Here is a 16,244-nt window from a genome sequence, read left to right as displayed (position 1 = left end):
CAGGACTAGGTCTTAGTTTAATTATGAAATATAAATAGTTTAACAAACATGCCTTACTAAAAACATTACTTGTGTGCATTTTGAGGAAAAACAAAGGGCACTGATATACAGTTGAAAGAAAAAGTATGTGAACCCTTTGGGCTTACTTGGATTTCTTCATAAATTGGTCATAAAATGTGTTCTGATCTTCATCTAAGTCACAACAATAGAGAAACACTGTCTGCTTAAACTAATACCGCACAAACATTATACGTTTTCATGTTTTTATTGAACACAACATGTAAACATTGATAGTGCAGGGTGGAAAAAGTATGTGAACCTTTGGGTTTAATAACTGGTTTACCCTCCTTTGGCAGCAATAACCTCAACCAAACGTTTCCTATAGTTGCAGATCAGACCTGCACAACGGTCAGGAGAAATTTTGGACCATTCCTCTTTACAAAAGTGTTTCAGTTCAGCAATATTCTTGGGATGTCTGGTGTGAATTGCTCTCTTGATGTCATGCCACAGCATCCCAATCGGGTTGAGGTCAGGACTCTGACTGGGCCACTCCAGAAGGCGTATTTTTTTCTGTTGAAGTCATTCTGTTGTTGATTTACTTCTACGCTGACATATTGGGTCTTGAGTCTGCGCAGTAGCGATTTCGGGACCAGTCATGCGCATTAGTGAGCAGGAAGTAAAGCCGCAAAATCAAAGCCCCGCCCTCGCAGAATGCGCATATCACAGCTGTCAATCATGATGTGACACCACCATTTTAATAGGATTAAATAACTAACTAAAAACAAACACATCTACACTAAATGACAGAAACCAGCTGCGGAAAAAAGATAATTGAAGTGTAATTAAATTGTTTAGTTGGTATCAAGTCCCATTGAATAACATGTGGGAGGTGGGGTTTATGACCTATACTGGGACCAGTCACAGGGGGGCGATCGAGATGTTTTGGCTTCACTTTTCAGGGCTTGCGCGGCACGCTTGGTATGGACTGCTAAACGTAACTCTAACGTCATAAGTAGAACTTCAGCCTAAACGTTAGCATATAGCATTAACTAGCATATAGGGCTAACTCAGCAGTCACAACTTTGTTTTGACCATTGCAACAACACTGCAATTAATGTGTAATTTAATCTGTAACGTCACAGTTGGCGTTATGTTGAGATGTTGTTATGTTTCTTTTGCATGCACAAGGTTTACATAAGAAGGAGGAAACAATAGTGTTTGAGGTTCACGATATATCATTACCATGTACAAAGCTTGTATTATTCATCTATGCCTAGGTAAATACAGTTTTACATTCTATGGCACCTTTAATGATTGATTTCACATTCATTGTAATCTTTGACATGATCTTACCTAAGTCAACATTAAAGATATTAAAGTTATATTTTCAAATGTTCTTTAAATTATGTAGGATGATTTTATGCAGAAAAAGGTTAATCACAAAAAAGGACTTTAGCTGAGTTTGAATAGGTCATTTGATTGTATTCATTTACGTTCAGAAGTTATCATTTAAATGTATTATTGCCATCTCTCAGAGTACTGTGTAACATAACAGTCAAATGCTTATTTTGTACATTTAAATAATTCAATCCTTTTGTGACATAAATGGTCATTATGATCCTAGTTCAGATGTCAAGACTCATGTTGTATGATCTCTATAATGTGATTGGCTGGAAGTATACATCTTCACTGTGATGATAATCTGTGATCTGTGTTTGTTTCTAATACTGTTCACTGCAGATGAGGCCAAAATAAAGAAACCCACATCTAAAATACTGCTTAAACAAGGTAAGAACAAATGATTATTTTCATCATTTAAAGGAATGTACCTGATTAAATATAATTTCATTTGTTGACAGCATCCATGGGATGGAAATGACCATATGAAATACATTTCACTTATTACTTAGTTTATAAAACAAAAACAAATGCCATTTTTTAACAAAACGCCATCGCAATGGTTGTCTTTGGGGTATGCATAGCACAGCAAATAGAAAATTTAGCTTTGTGTTTTATGATTGTTATTTCTATTACCCAAATGTGTTGAGTATGTAAATTAATTGAAAATCACACATTATCTGAAGTGTAAGTTTCTTTTAGAGTTTGAAACTCACTTCAGAACCTCATCTATGTTATCCATACAGCGAGGTGCTCTTTAAGTTGACCTGCATGCAAAGACACTTTCAATATATTTTTATCATTCTCTGCAAGCCAATTTATCTTGAATGAATGTTAAAGCAGCTTGTGTGTGTTTGTTTGTATCAGGTTCTCCTCCTCAGATTCTGCAGTTTCCAGATGATATGAAGATCCTGGCAGGTCAGCAGGTTAATCTGCGGTGTGAGTTTAGTGGATCTCAGCCTATCAGCTGCACCTGGCTCAAGTTCCGCAAACCAGTAAGAGTCAGCTCACCTTCTTTACGTGTTTAAAAACCCTGGTTATTATCATGTGTGTTAAGAAAAATTGATCTGTCAGTCAGTCAACTTAAATACTCTTGCTTAAAGGATTACTCTACTTTCATAAAAAATACCCGATCATTTACACACCCCATGACATCCAAGATGTTTATGTCTTTCTTTCTTCAGTCGAAAATAAATTACTTTTTTTGTGGAAATCATTCCACGATTTGTCTCCATCCCCAAAAGTTTACAGGTTCAATGCAGTTTAAAATTGCAGTTTCAATGCAGCTTCAAAGGGCTCTAAATGATCCCAAAATAGTATAAACCAATACTTAAAGTGAAATACTAACCCAAACACCAAATCTAACCCTAAACCGAAGCGACAATGCACTGGAAAAAAATGTAAAATTTACTTTAAAAAATCCCCATAACAATTTGCACAAACTTTTTTTTAAGTAAAATTTACTGCTTTTTTAAGTACAACTTACCTACTAAAATCAAATAAAATCTACTTAATAATGCATGAAAAACATATGTTAAATAATTAAGTAAATGTTACTTCATTCTTTTTTTAGAAGTTAGATTTATTTTAATCTTCTAGATAAAGTCTATTAGTTTTTTTTTTTTTTAATTGAAGCATTGCTGTCCTAAAAATATAAAATAAATCGTATTTACTGTTTGTTATTTTCTTTAACATAGTTCTATGGACTTAGGTATTTTTAGTGTTATAAAATGGCATTATAACACAAAATTCATGACTGACTATAAGTCAGTCATTGAATAATCTTGATTCTGAACAGAAACGCACACAAATTGCGTTTTTGACATGCATTGTCAGCACTGTGGAGAGAAATACAATATAATGTTCCGAACAGGGTTTATGTAAAGAAACACTGATCAAATGAACAGTGACTTCACAAAATTATCATTTACAACAAAACAACATCAATAATATAATAACTTAAACCTTTATGACATATTATTAACAAATATTTATGTAGTTTAAGTTCTTATCAGTTTTTATTCTGTGATAAAGCTTAAAAAATAACAATATTCAGGGGCAAAGGATTGTGGGTATTCCTTACAACATGTGCTAATAAATGTAAGTTAATTTTACTTGATTTTTTTTAGTTTAATGGATTTAATATTCTTAAGTTAAATGAAGATTTTTTTTACTTGAATCTGCTAAAGTTTTTGATTAAAATGTACTTAATGATTTTAGGACTATGTGCAGTGACTATAAAACAGTTAAATAATACAAGAAAATATTTAATTCGACTTATTATTCCCACACAGTTCATTTTCAGTTTACATTAATTAATTGTGTATTTATCATCATTTTCTTTAGGAAAATCTAGTTCTCAATAAATGTTAATATTACTATGTAGAAATTATGAGAGTTAATCTAATATATATATTACTACACCAAAAAGTTTGTTTTTTCAGTGCAGTTTGAAATGGGAATAAGCAGTTCAGTAACCAATGTCACGGAAAAATTTGCAAAAAATTCTGTGACTATCCCACGGAACTTTGTGAGATCATGTTGTGCTCACGGTTGGCTAAATGTGTGATACATACGACACACTTATCTGAAAACACTTTAGCAGATTCAAAGATTTCTTCTGATTGGTTGAATTACACTGTAAGAAAAATGCAGCATGAAGTTTAAACAACTTAAGCCAATTCAAGTTTTGACTTGTGATAAGTTGACATAACCTAGAAAAACAAGTTGAAATTGTTTAACTTTAATAAGTTAATTTGTTAAATTAAAGTAACATCAAAATATATGTTAATATGATATAATTTTTACAGTGCTTTCCGGAAGACAGTTTAACGGTCTGCCTGGAAACAATACAAATTCGTCTTATGACAGCATAAATTCTTTAAAAGACGTCCAATAGTTTTGCTTAAAGCAGTTAGTGGAATGTAACTAACTAGTGGAGATATTTTAATGTGCTAGCTGTTGTTGTTGTTATAAACTTTTGGGGCGTTTGTGAATGATGGTTGCATACAATCTTCTTCTCGTACAGATTCACGAAGGTCAGAATGGCATCTCAGTAGTAAGCACAGACAGCAGCAGTCAGCTGACCATCACAGAAGGACAACAGGAACACTGCGGCTGCTACACTGTTGAGATTAAAAACAGCTACGGTATGAGACAGGCCGCTCTCAACCTCACTATAGTCGGTAAGAGTAAATGCTATTAATCAACACTTTGAACCATCTGCTTATAGACCCTTTTACAGTTGGTAAACATTGTGACATATTTGTGTGGGCGGGGCTTAGCTGGAGGCAAAAAGAGCCGCAGAGGCAATGTTGACAAGCTTAAGATATAGCACGTTTTAGGAGGGATTTATTAAACATGGATGCAGAAGCAGTTTTGGACGTGTCAGAATATGTACAGTCACTGATTCAGCGGGACCGTGACAGGTATTTTTGTAAATTAACTCTTGCGATTTTAACCAGGTTTTGGATATTTCCTAGATAACATATGAATTACTTTCAGGTGGTTTGGGTAATTTTGTCAAGGCTTACTGTCTTATGTAACCTATCGCTGGGCTAACTATGATTAGCAATGTGGATTATTTTAAGAGACCATTCAAAGGATGGCACACACATCTATCGCTGTATGTTTGTTTAACATTTAAGCTAAACAATAGCGCGGTTGGCGACTTTTCACCTATAAAACAGAAACTTGCTGATTTGTACTAGATAAAACCAACACAACAGTACATATGCATAGATTATTTTACCTGATATGAAGTTTGCACTGCAAACACAAGCATTATTTATGATCGTCTCCGTCTGGTCTGAACGCCGTATTGCATTCAACCACAATTGTCTTCTTGATTTCTGTGAAGAAATGTCTGCCGGGATCCGGTAAAACTTTATTTTTGAACCGAAAAGTGCTGTTCCTTCTAATCTGGCAGCCAAAAACACAACAAGATGACATTTTAAAGTCAAAAACTCAAACTTTTAGCGTGCCGGCTATGAGTTCCTACTTATTTTTTGCCTCCAGCTAGAGCGGTGACGTTACAGTGACGTGGGCGATTAAGGGGTCTATATGCATACGTTATGGATGTTGTACATACTTATTGCAAAAGCCTCCAAAAATAAAGGAGAACAACACTTTTGATATTTAATGCCACGCGGTTAAAACCATGTTATGTTTGTCTTTACATCCCAGTAAAGCATTGTGTTATTTATACAAATAAATGACACGAGCTACAGTAATAAAAGAATAATATGGTTAGTACCTAACTGTATGTATTACATTTTAATTACCTTATAAATGTCAGCAGCTTTTTATTTATTTAGATGTTGCCATGAAGGAAACACACTTTTTCATTGTTTCATAAATTAAACTTTTAAAGTGGATGATTGATGGTTTGATTCCACCTCACCTCATTTTCTAAAATACACAGTATTATCGAATTTTCTACATTTGCACTTATATTTGCACAAGTTAAAGCAAATTATAAATCAATTCTCCATGGCACATACAGTATGGTTTAGAAATAGATATGGGTTGTGCCATTTAGGCACTTTAGGCTTTGATATGAAATGCCTTAGAAAAGCTATGATATCAATATTTTCATTGAAATGTCATAAAAATGGTCCCTAGCTGTCACTGGGACGGTACCCTTTCAAAAGGTATACCTTCACACCTAAAGAGTTCATACTAGTACCTCAAAGGTACATATTACCAATAAGTGCCAATTATTACCTCAAATGTACATATTGGTACCAAATGTATATCTCTACCTACAGTAAATGGTACATAGCATGAGCTTTTAAAGGGGTACTGTACAAGTGACTGATTGGGACCATTTTTTGACCATTTTTGTATGACTGCGAATGTTACATTTGCTCTGTGAAAGTCACCTAACACTGAAACCCTACTTGTGTATTTATTCGAGAACACATTACTTTAGTTTTACCTTAACTTGTGACCCCTTTCTTCGCAGATAAACCTGAACCACCCGCCCGCGTCCCGGCTGCCTCAGACATCCGTAAGTCCAGCCTTACTCTGTCCTGGTATGGGCCGACATACGACGGGGGCAGCGCAGTCCAGTCCTACAACCTGGAGATTTGGAACTCTGTGAATAAAGAGTGGACCGATCTGGCCTCATGTAATAGCACTTCCTACAATGTACAGAACCTGCTACCAGACAGACAGTACAAGTTTCGAGTGAGAGCAGAAAATATTTATGGTGTGGGAGAACCTAGTGCTGAATCTGAGCCTGTGCAGGTTGGCTTGGTGGACGAAGACGGTGAGCACCTCCTTGTGTCCATCAAGAGTATTGTACAACAGGGGTGTCACTACTAGACCATAGGCTTAGATCACAGATAGAGTTCTCAAAACTACTTGTTCAACCTCCATAGCATCTAGTCTCTTATACACAACATGAAAGCAATTTGTCATAATCTGTCAAGCATATTTTTTGTACACATTTTTTTAAAGGTGCAGTGTGTAACTTTATAAGGATCTTTTGACAGAAACGCAATATAAAATACATAACTTTATTTTCAGTGGTGTATAAAGACTTTTCATAATGAACCGTTATGTTTTTATTACCTTAGAAGAGATGTTTTTTTCTACTTACACCGAGGGTCCCCTTACATGGAAGTCGCCATTTTGTTTCTACAAAACTTTTTTTACCAAGTTGTCTCCGAAGATGACATGTTTGTCTGGTGGCGGCTACCGTAGCTTCTCTATGCGTTTCGGTGAACTGAAACGTTGGTTGAAATTAGTAACCTCACCACTAGATGTCGCTAAAATCTACACACTGCACCTTTAAAGTATTTTTGGAGGGTTTATCTAGACTTTAATAAATGAAAGGGAAAGTCTGCACTAGTACTGGGTGAGGGCTTGGGTTTTCTTCTTGTGTATTCTTCTTTCTTTAGTTAGCATTTTGATGTAAGCAATGGCTCAATGACTTGTCATTTTGATGGCACTGATATGTTCATTAACATAAATATTCACTTTTGTGAAATGAACTACGGATTTTTAACAAGTAACTATGGAGGACCAATATTTAATAACTACCTGGAAAATAAAAATAGCAATTAATAGATTTGTTTAAAAATTCATTAATTAATCTATAAATAAATAAACAATTACAAAAAAAATCATTATGTAACATTTTATTAGGCAATAAAAAGTGAGATTATAAAAATAACGTAGAAATTAAATATTAATCCATTAATAAATAGTTCAAAGTAATATAACAATTTACAAAAACAACATAAAACACTCAATAAGTTCAATTGCATTTATAAATTCTTAATTAAATAATGGAATTCGCTATTCGATTTGCTTTTGGTTTTTTCTCGCTCATTGGCTCTGATTGTACGTCATGCGCAGATTTATAGATCTCGGATGAGGACCCAAATAGTCACGGAAAAGCTAAATAGAGAGGCTAAAACGGAAAGCAAATCAAATAGTGAAAAGAATAAGGAGAATCACCGGGAACTGAAAACAGAAATGTTAAACGGAAATGCCCTTTTGGATGCTTAATTTGAACCTGTATTTGTAGTTCAATTTATAAATCCAATTATTTATTTCTCTTTTTAAATCGCTTTTTGAAATACATTTTGAAATTCCATTATTTAATTAAGATTTTATAAATGCAATTGAACTTATTGAGTGTTTTATGTTGTTTTTGTAAATTTTTATATTACTTTGAACTATTTATTAATGGATTAATATTTAATTTCTACATTATTTTTATAATCTCACTTTTTATTGCCTAATAAAATGTTACATAATGATTTTTTGTAACTTTGTCTATTTATTTATAGATTAATTAATGAATTTAAAAAAAATCTATTAATTGCTATTTTTATTGTCCAGGTAGTTATTAAATATTGAATTTTTTTATTACATTTTGCATGACTCTTGTGGTCCTCCATAAGTAACAGGCTTTTCTAGGAAATCCATTGTGTGGTGCTGCTTGCAAATGATTCGAGAAATGTATCAAAGACAATTGTACCATTATGACAAATAATAACTCAGAACCATTATGCTGCTATCTGTCTACCTATAGAAGATTTCTACCCTCTCAAAGCCAGAAATTATGAGTTATATCAAGTTATTGAAATACTAAAAATAAAATGCACACATACTAAACCTACTGACAGGTGAAACTGCAGTTTTAATTTATCTATTACAAAACATATTTGTTGAAGATTTGAACTCATCAATGCGGAAAAAAAAATGTTACAATTGCCAACAATAAAACAATACTGTAGTTTAATTAAGTGAATTTTCAATTGAATTTTGTCAGCAAAGTCAAATTAAACATGCTGAGATATAGCTTTGCTATATAATACAATGATGTAAGCCCCAGTGTCAGTATTACCTCGAGACGACACTTTCGTATTTTTTCATAGAGCTTTGTTAATTAAATTTATTTTAGTATATATTATTATTATGTAAAATATGTTGTCTGGTTCCTTTACAGAAAATAAGGAAGATGAGGTTGAGCATTCAGATGATGGTACGTCTGTGTTTATGAAATCTCACATTTCATAAATGTAACCAGCATCATAGATAAAATACAGCCATATAAATAAATGGCAATCCTGTCACTGTTTTCTTCCTTTTGACCAGAATCAGAAAAGGCACCAGACTATAGATATGTTACAATCAGAACAGATGTGAAGGTGAAGGACCTGTATGATGTGGAGGAACGACTGGGCACGTGAGTACAAAACTGACCTCAGTTTATAAAACTACAACAGATGATTCATCAAAAAGGCAACTATTACAGAGATTCTTTATGCTGATATAAAACATTGTTCCTTTCAAAATCTGTAATTGTTAAAGGAGCTTTGTAGGCCTCTCGACAGGGTCTAAAATTAAAGGCACAATATGTACGATGTTTGCATTAAAGTTTAAAGGGCACTTCGCCCCTGTTTATAGGGTTGCTTGCAGAGGTGGGTAGAGTACCCAAAATCTGTACTCAAGTAAAAGTACAAGTACTTATACAAAAAATTACTCAAGTAAAAGTAAAAGTAACAATCTAATTATTTACTTGAGTAAGAGTAAAAAAGTATTAGATGAAAAAACTACTCAAGTATTTAGTTACTCGTTACTTCCAATCTGATTGAAAAGAAGCATAAAATCCCTGAATTTCAGACTACTTGGAGGGCTTTCACAAACCTCTCCTTAAAAGTCTCATTGTTCTGCTTATATACTACTAATAAACCTAGGTTAAAGTAAAGCAGTCTATCTCAGTCCTCCAACACCACATAACGTGTCATTAAAAAAAATCTTGAACAAACACTGACTGTTTTCTGACAGTTAACTGTGTCTTTATTTTCACGTTCACAACAAAATTTGTCTGGATCTGCCTTTAGACAAGCTTACAGTAAGCAAAAAAGAATGTGTGTGTCTGTTTGTTATCATGTTTTATATGAATAGGTTATTTTCATTGTCATTAATATGCAATTAATGAACATAAGGAGCTTGATAAAATGCTTATTTTAGAATTTCAAATGGAACTTTTCTGTTTTTGCAAATCAACTTTACATTTATTATAATATATAAAACATGTTTCTTTAAAAACGTACTTTATTCTTTTATTTTTATAAGTATATAGATTATTTAGGAAGGAATTAAATAAAATACAATCCAGTTATTATTCGTATGTATTTTCTACATTTAAGTAAGGTGTCCGGTTATGTGTAGGGGAGAAATTTTTCAGATTTTTTTTAAAGTTTTTTAATTTTTTAAAGATAATGTTTCAGACAGAGATATATTTTTGCTGTGGTCAGTAACTCACAAGTGTGGTCTATCAATACCAGGTAGAATTTTGAACAAATGTAAAATGACTAGTATAATTTCACTTTGAACAGTAGTGGTGAATTGTTACTTTTTTTTAACACAACAAAACAATGTAGATTTTTGTGTTACACTTGTTTTTATTAACTATACATGACTATGACCTCTTTAATATGTAACTGCAAACATATTTTGTAATTTATCTTTGTAAAAAATAATGAAATTATATTTTCATTTTAAATTTCAGTTTTATCAAATGTTTCAAAAGCAACAAACAGTACAAACTTAAATTCAACAGTTTGAACACTATGAAAATTAAATTAAATAAAATTAGAATAATATAAATGGTACAAAAGTAAGTGTTACTTTCGTCCTGACAGGATCTCCTCACATTTAAACCAGATTTACTTTTATTTTGAAAAACTCTTGAGAAGTCAAACTTCAGGATGTGTTAGAGCACTAAATAACCTGAAGATTGATGAAACGAGAAACATAACGCGTTAAGAAAACAATGACCGCTTTTGGAATTTACTTGAAAACACCTTTCTGGATCTACACCCGGAAAATGGGTGAGTAAATAACGCGATATTTGTCAGCTCTGTCAAAGGTTGCAAAGATGCTGTCATAGTTTGGGATGCAAATGTTATCAGTCCTCTGAGAAAATCGCTTTGTTACTTTCGTCCAGTGTTACTTTTGCCCTGGTTCTCCCGTATTATATTAATGCAAGACTTAACACTATGCTGTTCAATTTGTTTAGTTTTATGAGGAAATGATATGGAAATGTGCAGATGTGAACGTGTGTTGTTTGCAGAGATGTATAAAGTACTAGGGACCTAGACTTGAGTAAAAGTACAAGTGCTCTATCAAAAAAGTGACTTGAGTAGAAGTTGAAGTGCTCTTTAAGCACAGCACTTAAGTGGAAGTACTAAAGTATTAAACATGTTTTGTACTTAAGTATTGCAAGTAGTTTATTTTAAAATATACTACTCAAGTACTGAAAGTAAAAGTACAAGTATTGTGTAATGTAGTTATTAAAGAAAACAGTCAAAAGTTTGAATATAATATTGTTTATATTATTTCAAATGTTTAGGCTAAATGACACTCACAATTCCTTTGGCTGTAGCAGGAGTACAAGGACATTATTAATTAACTGATCTGGTGATAGAGAATTCAGAATTAATGAAATATTAGTCGATATAATGGTAATAGGTAAAGGTACAAGGTGTTTCAATGAATTTAGGTTTCCTTCTTTCGCGCACACTCGCCCTTTCTTGCGCATTCTCTCTCTCCATCTCTCTCTCGGTCTCTCGCGCACTTTGGTTCTCTCTTCGCTTCACATTTGTCCACAACCCCGGCTCATATTTGTGAGTAAGAGGGAGGGAGGGGTCCGCCCTTCACTATCTCCGATTGGTTTAGACCACCGTGTGTGTGTTTAATGTTTATCACCGCTCCGGCAGTGATAATGTGGGTTTGGAATGATTCGTAACATTTGCGTGTAACGAGTAACTATGCAGCACATAAAAAATGTATCGGAGTAAAAGTATTAAACTCATCGAAAATATGTACTGAAGTAAAAGTGGAAGTAGGAGAAAAAAATAATACTTCAGTAAAGTACAGATACTGTCTTTTAGTACTTAAGTACAGTAGTGAAGTAGTTCTACTTCGTTACTATACATCTCTGGTTGTTTGTAAGGTTAGAGTAATTTTCATTGCTTGCACAAGAGCGCATATGACAAAAACAGTGCATGAAATTATATTATAATAAGGCACTGCACAAAGTGACACGTACCGCCGTGTTGTTTCAGTTTGGAGCTTGAATTCCTGTACGCTGAGATGTCAGTTCGTTTTGGTGCACAAAGCATACATTGCATTATGAAACTATTATTTTTTACCTTTTGTAGTGTAAACATAGACCAAACTTGAGGCCACGCGTGATCTGCCTCCGATAGCTTGCATAGGTCATCCTCCGCTTCAGTCATCTCCTTTCATCTATGTTTCATCTACGCGCGCTAAAGGGTGATAACGTAGCCACCCCTCGCAACGCACGCAGCCTCTCTAACGTCTCGCGAGACTTTCGAGCAAGCCATATAAACTTAAAAAATAAAATATATTCATTAATTATTACCATTTGAAAGTAGCGTAGTAACGCCACCGAATGTAGCGAAGTAAACGTACAGTTTTTTCATTAGAAATGTACTTGAGTAAGAGTAAAATGTACCCATCCTTAAATTTACTCTAAAAGTACTAGTTACCCAAAAAATGTACTCAAGTAAATGTAACGAAGTAAATGTAATTCGTTACTACCCACCTCTGGTTGCTTGTCATGTCTGGGCTAGTCTCAGCCTCAGACGTCACGCCCACAAACTGCTGGCTGAACGTCTGATGTTTTTCGTACACTTTTCTGGAAACCCTGTGAAAATGTTAAAGTCGTCTTTGATTGGTTGGAAAAAAACGGATTTCCAGGAGACGCGAGTGTCGCGATTAGTTTCAGTCCCTGGAAAACAAAGCTCTGACGTTCCATTGAGGAAGAGAATCAGTCGTGTTCACGTGGATAAGAATGAGCAGTTATCATGATCAGCTCAACATTGGATTCTCAAAAATATGCAAAGTTCACGGCATCGACTCTCTAAAAGATGTCCAAGAGTTTTCTTTAAGGCAGTTAGTGGAGTTTAAAAGTTTGGTTCTCCTGAATTGCTTGTATGTGTTAAAAAGTGGAGAGATATGCTTCAAACAGACGTTTAACAGGATCGTCTCATTGGTGTAGCTGTTGATGAAGTGCTCAACGTTGTCCTATGGTGAGTAATGTTGTTTATTTAGATACTATTTGGTTGCGGCTTGTTATTTCAATAACTGACTTGTTGCCAGCCGGCTCGTTATTGTGGGGAGTCCGAAACGTGACGCTAGATGAAACAAACTGTGATTGGTTGTTTGACATGTCGGTCAAACAGCTTGTGGGCGGGCTTTGTCCAGAAAAAGCAGCGAAAAACACCAGACCTTCAGTATTGAAGGTCTGGCTACGCGAGACTATGTCTGGGCTATCATCGGTTTCTGCTTTTGCTGACTTAGAAACCATACGTGTGTTTGACTTCATGTGGTACTGCCAAAATATTACGAAAGCAATTCAAAAGCAGTACTGTAGCGTTGCTCTTGTGATATTTTGAGGTCATATGCCGATCAAGCTGCACAGGGCAGTATCCAAAAGTAGCACCCGAAGTGTCTAGCCGTCGCTTTGTTGTGGCTTCTAACAAGCAACACTGTATGCTTACATTATAATGTTATAGTTATAAAAAAATTACATCATCCATGAGCATGATTTGTGAGTCCTGACAGATTGTTTTATCAACATCAAAGGTGAGACTGCTTGTGTGGCAGCTGTTGTTGTTTAGTGACCACTGAAATTACATATTGTGCCTTTAATGCTTTCCAAACAGCAAATTTGCTCTATAATAATAATAATAATAATAATATTTAAATCACGCATTTGTAAAAATGGAAATAGATTTCTGTCTTTAAGACATGAAACCCAGCATTTGAGAAACAGTCTTTTTGAAATATTGATGATTTTAAGTAAATATTTTGAGCTCATCCATCATTACCAGTTTGGCGATATGACTTGGCTTTTATTTCCAACAAGCTAATGTCTTTTGAACAGCTGGATCTTGTGTTTGTTTTGTTTCAGAGGAAAATTTGGGACGGTTTTTAAACTAATAGAGAAATCTACAAAAAAAATCTGGGCTGGGAAGTTCATTAAAGCGTATTCAGCAAAAGATAAAGAAAACGTCCGTCAGGAAATCGCAATAATGAATGATCTTCATCACCCAAAACTTGTACAGTGTGTTGATGCTTTCGAGGCAAAGACAGACATTGTTATGGTATTGGAAATGTAAGTATATGATTGTTTTTGTTTTTATGAACTTATATTTAGTGCTATTTGTAGTTCCTTTTAATTTAGTTTTTTCTTACAAGTACATTTGAAGAGTTTCGTTGCAAAACGAGATAAATCTATTTTTTTTACATTTTTGTCAAAACATGTTTATTATTATGTTATCATGTTATTATTTAGTTTTATGGTGCTACTTAGCTGTATTTTTTAAGTTATGAAGGTTTAAATCAAAACAAACCAACTGCAGTTGAATTGATATTAATTGGAATGCACAACCAAAAAACGAGATTTCTGAACAATTAAAAAAACGGTGGTTATCTCGTTTTGCAACAAAACTCTTTATTTCTAGAATAATTTTTAACAGTAAATGCATTTTTACACATTTTTTTTTCAAAGAGTGTTGCGTGAACAATCACCATTTGTACTTTCGTAGATATTTTGAAACAACATACTTTGCAGCTTCAGGCTCAGATGCATTCTTTATTTATTAAGAAAGATATTTTTGATCCCTGGTTTATTTTTTTTCTCTTAATATAAAACGAATGTGTTAGCTGTCCCGTCAACATACTGCCAGAAATGAGTTTGCTAAGAATTTCAGTATTTGTCTTTTAATACACATATTACTTGTATAACATTTACAGATACTGTCAATATGTTTACCACTAAGTTTGCAAACTGAAGATCATTGCATATTGTAGTCCGAAATTTTTGTATGTGAACCTGATCTGAATACCTTTATAACAGATGAAAGTTTCAGAAGCTGCTTGTGTAAATGTGATTGACAGATTTTTGCCTATATTCTGATCTGATAACCACAACTGTCCAATCACAACTGACGGTTCTGTGCCATGACTGCCAAAAACAAGATTGTGTGAGATTTGTGTGATGTATTTTTCAGGATCTTTGGAGGGGAACTCTTTGAGCGGATTATAGATGAAGATTTTGAGCTATCAGAGAGAGAGGTGATCAAATACATGCTCCAGATAGTGGATGGGGTAAATTTCATCCATAAGAAAGGCATTGTCCACCTGGACCTCAAACCTGAAAACATTATGTGTGTCAATAAAACTGGCAGCAAAATCAAACTCATTGACTTTGGACTGGCACGCAGGCTGGGTCAGTAAAAACCATACAACTGTATATAAATGTAAAATCCTACTTTATATCAGGTGTCTTCACATACAATCTATTTATATAAGTAAATAATTATACAATGCATATATTGTGTAAATACATGTTGGTAAATTGTTACTACATCTGAATGTTTATACACTCTTGACTGTAATCCTAAACTTACCCAGAACATTTGTGTGCAATGTGTATAAAATGTCTTTTTCTTATGTAAGTAGACTGTATTTAAAGACACCTAAACTATGCGGTAGGACCATGTCATTTTAGCATTAAAAATATAAATGCAATTGATTATTATTAAAGTATGTATTCTCTTTTGGCGTGATAATCTTTGTATAATTAGTATATAATTTTCATGTTTTGAATTGGATATAGTCTTAACATTGAGTCATGTATTTCCAATATCCTGTTTTATATGAGAGTTCATGAATGTGTCACTATGACTATAGAGACTGCCGGATCTCTGAAAGTTTTGTTTGGGACGCCAGAGTTTGTGGCTCCAGAGGTGATCAATTATGAAGCCATCGGTTATGCTACAGACATGTGGAGTATTGGAGTAATCTGTTACATACTGTAAGTATTCAGCCATTTCAAATTATACAATGAAGTTTTTAATACCAATGCCTTGTTGTCTCCATGTAAACTACATACCGTAAATTCAAATCTGTGATAACAGTGACGTTATGTGCATATGTTAAATCAGTCTATAGACATGCGTGGGTATAACAACAACTGCTCAAGATACTGGTTTTATTAAAGGCTCTCTAAGCGAATAATGTGCGACGTCACTTCCTGTTGATGTTTAAACTGTAATCAAACAAACGAAGCGTAGCTAACGCCTCCCCCTCCCTCTCCCGTCCGTGCTTTCATGAACACGCCCAACCCCCACCCCCAAATCCTTCTTGTCGTTTATTGGCTGGAACACTTTTATTGTTTCTGTTTGTAGGTTTGGCCACTTGTTGATATTGCCGTTTGTCGAGCCTGAGCTGTCTACAGAGATCGCGTTTTTTTACAGTTTGATCAGCAGACAGGCAGCAAGCAGATA

The 16,244-nt window shown here is 34.1% G+C and overlaps 1 protein-coding gene across 3 annotated transcripts in view; it reads left to right on the top strand.

Annotated features, from left to right (window-relative positions):
* Positions 1 to 16,244, top strand: part of mylka (myosin, light chain kinase a) — a 113,584-nt gene that overhangs the window by 88,456 nt on the left and 8,884 nt on the right. For all 3 annotated transcript variants that reach the window (XM_055214865.2, XM_055214864.2, XM_055214866.2), the window contains 9 exons: positions 1,741 to 1,788; positions 2,266 to 2,393; positions 4,427 to 4,583; positions 6,365 to 6,670; positions 8,864 to 8,899; positions 9,013 to 9,103; positions 13,865 to 14,068; positions 14,967 to 15,184; positions 15,649 to 15,772. In XM_055214865.2, coding sequence (XP_055070840.2) covers positions 1,741 to 1,788; positions 2,266 to 2,393; positions 4,427 to 4,583; positions 6,365 to 6,670; positions 8,864 to 8,899; positions 9,013 to 9,103; positions 13,865 to 14,068; positions 14,967 to 15,184; positions 15,649 to 15,772 — 1,312 coding nt within the window. The remainder of the gene's footprint in view (positions 1 to 1,740; positions 1,789 to 2,265; positions 2,394 to 4,426; positions 4,584 to 6,364; positions 6,671 to 8,863; positions 8,900 to 9,012; positions 9,104 to 13,864; positions 14,069 to 14,966; positions 15,185 to 15,648; positions 15,773 to 16,244) is intronic.

This window comes from Misgurnus anguillicaudatus, chromosome 17, assembly GCF_027580225.2.
Source record: "Misgurnus anguillicaudatus chromosome 17, ASM2758022v2, whole genome shotgun sequence".
In the NCBI taxonomy this organism is placed as follows: domain Eukaryota; kingdom Metazoa; phylum Chordata; class Actinopteri; order Cypriniformes; family Cobitidae; genus Misgurnus; species Misgurnus anguillicaudatus.
Note: the sequence above shows the minus strand (reverse complement) of the source record. Positions and strands in the feature narration are given on the sequence as shown.